General features: G+C 42.8%; 1 protein-coding gene across 1 annotated transcript; it reads right to left on the bottom strand.

The window, feature by feature from the left end:
• Positions 1-7168: 7168 nt before the first annotated feature.
• Positions 7169-8644, bottom strand: LOC106811644 (uncharacterized protein K02A2.6-like; the record flags this gene model as incomplete). The annotated part of the gene is given in 1 exon segment (XM_014815346.1): positions 7169-8644. A coding segment is annotated over 1 exon segment (1110 nt). The 3' UTR covers positions 7169-7495.
• Positions 8645-9340: the final 696 nt, after the last annotated feature.

The raw sequence follows: 9340 nt of genomic DNA, 5'->3' as shown, positions 1-9340 counted from the left end.
ACTACTGGCTACCGCTCGCTACTACTACACTGTACTGCCTACATGCTACGCTCCTGCCCCTGTCTGGCTGCTCCTCGACTGCTCCTGCGCTAGCTCTACTAGCTACTGCTGCTACTACTGCCTCTAACTGCTACTACTGCTCCTACTCCACACTACTACTCCACTACTACTACCCTACTCTCCTACTTCCTCCTACTGACTGCTACTACTGCTACTGCTGCACTACCTACTTACTACTACTACCAGGCGTAGACAGGTCCTCAGTTGTGGGAAGGATGATTTTCGCTGTTCCCTCCCCTCATAATGATACTGAAGACTGTGTGGCGAGTACCGCACACCGCGAATGTCCCTTGCGCAACGCCCTTAAATGGTGCGGACCAGGGGCCCGCCGTCAGGGGCGCCTGGGCGGGTGCAGGGGCAGAAGGCAGCTTGCCGGTGTTCCAGGGGGCGGTAGCCGCCCGCAGCTCTTGATTTTAGCAATTAAGAAACTTCAGCTGGTCGTTTTTGAGGTAATTGAAACAATAATTGCCCATTGTAAGTGCAATTTTGCTGAATTCCGAGGTAATTTTTTTCTTTGGATCTCCAGAGTTTTAACCACGCACGCCCCCCCCTACACTACACATTTACCAGTGGGCGGATCCAGAAGTCAATTCTAGCGGGGGCGAATTATGCGAGCTCAATGGGCACGCAGCGCGCACACGGGGGGTTGGGTGTGTGGGATTTTGTTACAAAGTTTTCATCATCTAAAAGCAATCAATTTTTTTGGACATCTTATCATAAAATAATCAGATTTTTCCTCCTTCAGGTGGGTGTCCTCCCTCCTTTTAGGAGAGGTCCAGGGGCACCTCTCCCCGGAATTTTGTTGAAAGTAACACCTCTTCGATGCAATTTTCCTGCACTATGAGGCCGTCACTATTAAACACACTACATCCTACAATACCATTCACTGTTGAGTTGAGTATTTTTACCTTTTTGGGGACACCAAAAGACTAACATGCTACTACCAAATCTGTTGCTATACATGTACATGCCTTCACTGGGGTTGCCAGTGCAACACTTATCCTAGGGCTAACAATTACCTTTACCTCTGAAAAATTCTAGGGAGGGGCTAAGACCGCCCCCGTGCTCCCGACCCCCCGTTGATCCACTAGCCGCACTAGAATGCATCTCCCCTTGAAATTTTGAATAACGTATATTTTACTTGCGAACTGGAAGACCTTAAACTGCAAAAGAATATGAGAAAAACACCCATGATTTGAACCAAATAGGCATATTTTCACCCTATACAAATCGGAATATACTTCCGGTCAGGTCCAGCACCCCCATCCCATCCCCCCTCCCAAAAAAGTGAGATGAAATTGAATTTCCCATTCAATTCAATACCCGCCCTAAAAATGCATATCCCAACTCTCATAGGTCTACTTCTAATTTTGAATCAGATGAGATAATCTTTTTTTAATTAATTTGAAGGACGTGATTTGTGGAATTTTGACACAAACAAATCGTATATGGGGAATGCGTCCAAAATTAACCGCTGATTTTCAGTAAAATAATGTTCATTCTGAACCGAATTACAGCCATTTGTTACAGTAGAGTATTCAAACTTCCATTTCGTAATAATCATCTAGGAGAGTAATGCCAAGCGATGACGATTTGAGATAAATTCCAAGATTTATGTCTGTAAAATATTAAAATTTTTCGCCGCAGTTCCTCCTGAAAGTAAGGGGGTGATGAAAGCCAACGCGCACCTCCATAAGTGTGGGGATATAACCCCCATCCCCCGCTATCTACGCCCCTGTCAGATAACTCAACATTTGACTTTGATTATGCCATACTAAATTATTCATAATCATAATCTTTGTAGCAGTACCTACAGGCGCCGCGGACGATTTTTGAAGTGGGGTGCTAAATTGTTACGCTCGACAGTGCCAGAGATTTCGAGAGGGTGTAAGAAACCTGGCGGGGGTTACGGGCTATGGCGGGCTCCTCCCCGAAAATGTTGAATCCCGCATTTTCCTCCTGAAAGTAGGGGGGGATGATGTATCACGCCATCCGCCCCACGTCAATAAGGTGGGGATGCATCCCCCCCATCCCCCCGCTATCTAGCCCCTGACTCACTACTCTACTGCTACTACTGCTAGCTTCTGCTACTACTACTACTGCTACTGCTATCTGCCTACTGCAGCCTGCACTGGCTCTGCTCCTGCTCCTGCTCTGCTCCCTGCTGCTTGCTCCTCCTGCGCTCCCTGCGCTGCTGCGCTACTTACTACTACTGTACTACTACTACTGCTTGCTTACCTACTGCCACTACTACACTACTACTATTACTACACTACTACTACTACTAAGCGAGTACTATTGCTACTACTAGCTACTACTGGACTACTATACTAACTATGCCTACTACTGCGTGCCTACTACTAATACTACTACTACAACAACTTCGTACTTCATACACTATAGCTACCCTTATACCATAGCTACTTCTAACTCTGACTTATCATTCTTAACTACACTACTCTACTACACTACTACTACTATACTACTCCTACACTACTACTACTACTTAGCTACTACAACTTCTTCTACTACTACTACTACTACTACTACTACTCCTCACTACCATTATAAATCATCACTTTATTGCACATGTATAATTTCACAACAAAGGAATATAGTACAAGGTGATTATACAAATTTAAATTGCATTTTCAAGATCACATTCATAAGATTGAAATAACCCTATTGCTAATGAAAATCTACAGAATTCTTTTTTTTCTATTTATTTAGGAAGAAATCGAAGACTGCCAGAACTTCAGAGTTTAGTTCAGAGAAATATACAGGCTCTTCAGCAGCATGTGAGATCGGCTACACAGAATGAATCAGTTGCAGGTGAGCTCGCAAGAGCTTTTCCGCAAGCAAGAAAAAATGGAGGCAGAAGCAGATGTAGAGGCAGAGGCAGACCTTATCAGGCTGTTGGATTTAAGATCACTTGTCTTTCTGGCCTGTTGCCAAACATTAGCCAGATAAAGCATGCAGATCTCACGAAACTTGAACTTGGTATGTACAGATGATTATTATTTTTTAAATGCTCGTCCCATTTTTATGAAGCCTTGCTGTAAGGTGAAGTGGGGGGCGTGTCAAGAACTGGTTATATGTTGGGTCATGAGGTCAAAGGTCATGGGTCATGTTAACTATGCCAAAATACTATGTTCAGCCATAACACACTCAAGAATGCTTTGCGATATATATTAATGAAACTTAACACAATCAAGAGCTAGTAGGTATTATTAGCTCTTGACACAATCTATATATATATAAAGAATATCTGCCACGCTTTTGGGGTCATCAGTTCAAAGGTCAAAGGTTGAGTTTAAAAAGCCAAAATATCCTAGATGCACATATATTAAGAATCCTTTGAGGTATATTAATCAGTACCGTGAATTGCCCATATGCCATGGTCGTGTTGGGATTTGGGATATAGTAAAAAGGTGGAGACAGGAAATTTTATGTTTTTAGCTCACCTGAGCCAAAGGCTCAAGGTGAGCTATTGCCATCCATCCCCGTCCGTCGTCTGTAAACTTTTTACATTTTCATCTTCTTCTTGAAAACGCATGGTCAGATTTTAACCAAACTTGCAGGAATCATTCTTAGTGGTAGGGGATGCAAAGTTGTTCAAATGATCCCCGAGAGGGCCCCAAGGGTCAAAGCCATGTAAATTTAAAAAATCTTCTCCAGATCCAGTACTTAGTAGTACAGTCAATTCATGTTGTGTGTGGATACCTTTAAAGGTGAAGAATAAAATTTGTTCCTAGGATGACCTTATGTGGCCCGGGGGTGGGGTGGGGGGTAAAAATTGGGAAGGGGGCACATCATAAAAAAAACCAACATTTTCATCACAATTCTCCAGGTGGCCTCATTGGGGGAGTAACAAATTGATGGGGGAGTAACAATCCTGATGGGGGAGTAACAAATTGGGCAAGGGGCCAAGGTAGACATTACATCTTCTTTAAATTGCACGATCAGATTTTAACATAATTTGGCATGCAGCAATCTTCTTAAAGGCAAATGATACAATTACAAGTTGTTCAGACAATGCACTTGGGTTCAATTGTCTATGTCTAGTGCAGTGTAGAATTTCACAGTTGTTCCACTTCTGATGTACCCCTTCATGCGGGGTTCTGCCCAGGGTTTTTTAGTGCCGGGCGCATCCAGGTCGCAAGATTGTTTTTTTTAATTAGTGCTGGGCGGAGATATATATAATATAGTGCCGGGCGGCAACCGCGAGTGCCGGGCACATGCACCCGCCCACCGCCGCCCACCGTTGGCAGAACCCTGCCCCTAATGGCACTAGAGGGAGGTTGCGTCAAATGCTTATGCACAATCTCAGGTGGGCGCAAGGTCCCCTGGGGCTCTTGTTTAATTGAGAACAAAATTTGAGAACAAAATTTGATCAAGTCAATTTTCTTGGCAACTGCCTGTGGCATGATATTCATGTTTGTGATGGCAAGGCTTGACACTCGCATTTGTTCATACCAACCCGTTCAGGCCAGTAAACCCATGATTTATCAATTCTTCATGGCCCGATTAGGACGTATTTACTGGCCCGAACCGAAAAATTAGACACAAAAAAATGAAAGAAAAAAAACTATTTCAATTTGTCAAAATTTGCTTGCTGTCATAAATGTGATGTGCATAGTCCAGTGTATAAATGTTCTAAGAATGGTCAAGTCACTGAAGAAGATTGACAAGGCATCCAATGATATTTCAGAAGGAACCATAGTTATTTTCTTGAAACGAAATACATATTTGTATACGGTATTTTTTAATTTCTTATATTTTCCAGGTGTTCCCTCAACTGAGATGGTTGGTGGGCGGAGGGTCCCTACAAAAGTGCCGTCAAGCTGGTCCATAGTGGAACTTAGACAGAAGATAAGAAGCATGTTTCCACGGTTGCAGCGGTTTAACGTGATGCGGGCCACAAGGGAGAGAAAATTAATACCAATCTCTTCAAATACAGTTACTGATCTGAAAAAAGAGTTCCCGAGAGGTGGACTGTATGTTATTCCTGATGGGCCGTTAAAACCACTGGTAAGCTGCAATACCTGTTGAAATAACAACTGCTTTTATGCTTCCGCCACAAACTGGCTGCCTTATGTTTTCAATTTGTCCGTCCGTAAGTTTTTGTCTTGCCTGAGAAGCAGATGCGAGACTTGGGCGTCGCTATTGCTACTTTTCTTTCCTTCAGTGAAAGATATTTTCTGTGTTTAATTTGTCTTCTTTCCTAGGTATGTTCCAAGTGTAGCAGGACTGTTCAGGCTGCAGGTGACTGCATTGTATGTCAGCAGGATGCTGAATATGCAAACAGTCTTGCGACAGATCAGCAACGGAGACAGGTAATATCATTGGATTAAACTTAATCCAAATTCCATACACATAATGCAGAGCTTACATATGTATTTATTTCATTTTCAGGTAGAAAGTTTAACATTATTACATCAAAAATGGAAATAACAACTGAAAACAATTATTTGAAATAATTATCCGCTCTATTTTCTAATGGTTTTGAATAACTATCAGCACTATTTTGGCTAGCCAGGCAGGGCAAGTCAACCTGAGATTTGGCTAGCCATTGGCTAGCAAGCTAGCCGCTAGTTCTAATTACAAACCCTGTACATACACAATAGGACATGCAAGATCACAAAGGATCAGATAAATATGATAAATCATCTCCAAAAGCTTAGCATGAGTAAAATTGTTGAATATTTGCAGAGAATTTGGCCCTGTCATTCTGACATTTCATTCTAAAATTGTACAGAAAAAAGAATGAAAATCAAGGCAATAAAGGAAAGAAAAGAATTGCTGAAACACTAGAGGTAGTGTGGTACTCAGAATAGCTGTGGATGACCTAGAGAAAATTTGAATAAATTCTTGATTTGATTTGCAGCAATGCTTCAGATCACCTAAAAAGAGAAAATTAAAAAAGACTTCACTGCAAAATCTCTCTGGGCGACCCGATAAGAGAAGTCACAGTGTTGTAAATTTTGTGCTACTCTGTCATTTTGAGGTGACATATCGGGCACAAAATGTCTTAGGAGATAATATGTGCTGCTGTACATTTACGTTCTGTCAAAATCTGCATATTGTCACAGTTTTTCCACCTGTTCCAGTGAATAGATTCAGAATTGGTCAGAATCATCTAGTGGCCACATGTAACAATGGGGCATATAACAAACGCCATGCCCAGAACAGAGCTAGGTTACTTTTAGTTGCTTAAAAATCTATCATTTTTTTCTTTCTTTAGCATGGAAATGAGCCTTTGAGTCTGCCATCAACCTCAAGGAATGAAGGGCAGTCAGATCTTGGTCACATGGATTTTCCAGTAGGTATTCTGGTTAATTCATTATAATAGGTGTGGCTGATTTGGAGGATGCTTTAGGCAGTGTGTTAAAGTTAATGGAGGATAGTGTATATTTGACATTGTTTTCATACACCTGTGATGAAAATCACACATGACACATTAATTGTTTCAATTAGTAAAGTTTAAAATTATTAACTCGCTTGCCAAAAGGTGCTCTGGAAAAAAAATCATGTTACTTTTCAACTACGCGTTACGATTACTTAACGTTACTTTACGTTACGATTCAAGTATTTTAAGGAACTGCCTCGATTCAAATAAACATTTTTTACTGGGTTCTGTTTTAACTGTAATAGAGCGGGAGGGGGGATAATGGCCCCCTCTTCGATGCTACCATATTTTTTTTCCTTGACACTCTCTGACTTTTTACTTTGAGTACTTTGAGTGCATCCTTTGAGACCATTTTCGCGAGAATTGCGTATACTGTTACTATGCTGCACACACTTTTGTACATGCATTTCGAGCCCCGAAAATGGAAATTTTCCTCATTTGCGTACAATTCCTATGGAAAAAATGATTGTGCTAAAAAATCTAAACACTCGTTTTACTCTTCTTGCTTTGATTAATGAAAACTAATTTGCTTTGGCTTTTGTATTTTTCAAAAATGGTCCATCATATATGCCAGTAAAAAAAAGAAAAAGTCAATTCACAAAACAAGAAAAAAACATATTAGAAAATAGAATTGACTTTGTCATTTTTTACACTTGTTTGTCGTCTAATAAAGAATCCCTTAGCTCGGATCTCTTAAACCCAGTTAACTGAGCAACCTAGTTTGGCACTAGGTGGCGCTAGCTTACAGTAGTATGGATATCACTACATCCCCATCACTTAGCTAGGATTATGCCTGTACACTGATATAGTGTTTCACAATCATTTCAGATATTGAAATGCTAGGTAACTGACATATACGCGACAGATATATGAAATCACATTAGTTTACAAGAGTACACACAGGTACAAAACTTAGGGATAATGATAACAACAAAGTAGGACATTCACAGGGGTAGACTACCCTCCTGTCCTGGGGGTTATTCTGCCCCGTCTAATCTCGAACGCCTGAGTATTAACTTCGTACGTTTACTCTTGGAATCTTGCTGGCAACCTTACTGCGCGGCCGTACCGGGTCTTGCCTGGACTGGAGTCTTCTCTCTGGATACGGTCCGTCCCGCTACTGGGATCCTGGGGCGAGGTGTCACCTTGATCGTTAGCTGAGGACATAGCAGCTTCACAGGAAGCCTGGTTGGACTCCTCATCGCACAGCTTCTCCATCCGCCCTGTAGTTAGCTCGCGCAGATGGCTGCGGTTTCGTCGTAGGCGTGTTCCATTTGGAGTCTCTACGACGTAACTTCGCGGCTGCTCATGTCGTGCGACCACTTCTCCTGGACACCACGTTTTGTTGCCTTTGTCTAGGATCCGCACTCTCTGTCCCACGTGGAGTGGTGGTAGTTGATGCGCGTCTGGAGTCTGTTGCTGCATTTTCTCATTCCGATTCTGCAGCTGCTCCCTCTCACTGCTTGGTCCGGGCTCGCCGTGACTCGGTAACAGTGTGATGAGTGGACGACCAAACATCAACTCTCCTGGTGAGGGCAGATCTGTATCTACAGGTGTGGCGCGTATATTTAGAAATGCCATTTGCAAATCTTCTCCGCATTCCAACGTCTTCTTTATGATGGGCTTCACATGGCGGATGTGACGCTCAATAAAGCCGTTGCTTTGCGGGTAGTGAGGTGAACTTGTGACGTGCTTGATGCTCCATGACTTGACGAAATGTGTAAAGGCTTGCCCTGTGTACTGTGGCCCATTGTCAGTCATGAGCTCATCTGGTCTACCGAACAGAGCGCAGTAGGCTTTAATCTTGTTTGCCACTGCTTGGCTTGAAACGGGTGTGGGCATGACATCGACCAGTGGGTACTTTGTGTACCTATCTGCGACAATCAAGTATTGCTGATTGTTGATCTCGAATAGATCTGACGCAATGAGCTGCCATGGTCTGGCTGGTGTTGCATGTGGTACAAGTGGCTCGCGCTTATTGGCATCTTGGTGTACCTGGCAAGCTTTGCACGCTCTGCACATGTGCTCGATGTCTTTCGATATATTCACCCAATAGACACTTTCTCGTGCAAGGCGTCGTGTCTTCTCGACTCCTTGGTGGCCTTGGTGTAGTTGGGAAAGAATGTCTGAGTGCATGGTCTCTGGAATCAGGATTTGGCGACCCTTGAAGATCACTCACGAAACGACCAATATGGCCTCAGATCAGTAGGCAGTTCTCTGATGGTTTCAGGCCATCCTCGATATACAATTTCCTTCACTGCATCTAGAATAGGGTCTTTTGCAGTGTCCTCGCGTAGCTGTTTTTGCTTGTGAGGGGAGAAATTGATCATCGCCGTGGTAAGGTGTTCAGACTCTTCCTCCTCAAGGTCTAGGCCATCCACACGGAGCTCCACTTCGTCATTATTATCCATGTTGGGCATTCTGCTTAGTGGGTCTGACAGATACATTTCTACCATCAACCTCAAGGAATGAAGGGCAGTCAGATCTTGGTCACATGGATTCTCCAGTAGGTATTATTCTGGGTAGGATCTAATAAAAGGTAGTTTCAGCGACCATCCCTCGAGGGACCATCCTCCGGCGGTAGGACTACCAGTCCCTCCAGGGACCAAACCGTTTTACGAAGTACTAAACTGATGATGCCATGATGCCCCCCCAGTCTTTTTAAGGTTAAGTCACTATATTCTCAACGAAAAGGTCCTCCTCAAAACATAGTTTGTATATACCTCATTTTTGCCGAAAATATAACTTGTCAAAAATCAGACAGCTTCATATGGTTTAAACGTGTTGAAGATTTCAGACCTGGATGTCTGTTTTTTCCCTAATATTTATGGAAATCGCTTTAGTGTTGAGACATATATATTGCTTTATTGA

Source organism: Priapulus caudatus, unplaced genomic scaffold (genome assembly GCF_000485595.1).
Source record: "Priapulus caudatus unplaced genomic scaffold, Priapulus_caudatus-5.0.1 Scaffold559, whole genome shotgun sequence".
Classification (NCBI taxonomy): Eukaryota; Metazoa; Priapulida; class Priapulimorpha; order Priapulimorphida; family Priapulidae; genus Priapulus; species Priapulus caudatus.
Note: the sequence above shows the minus strand (reverse complement) of the source record. Positions and strands in the feature narration are given on the sequence as shown.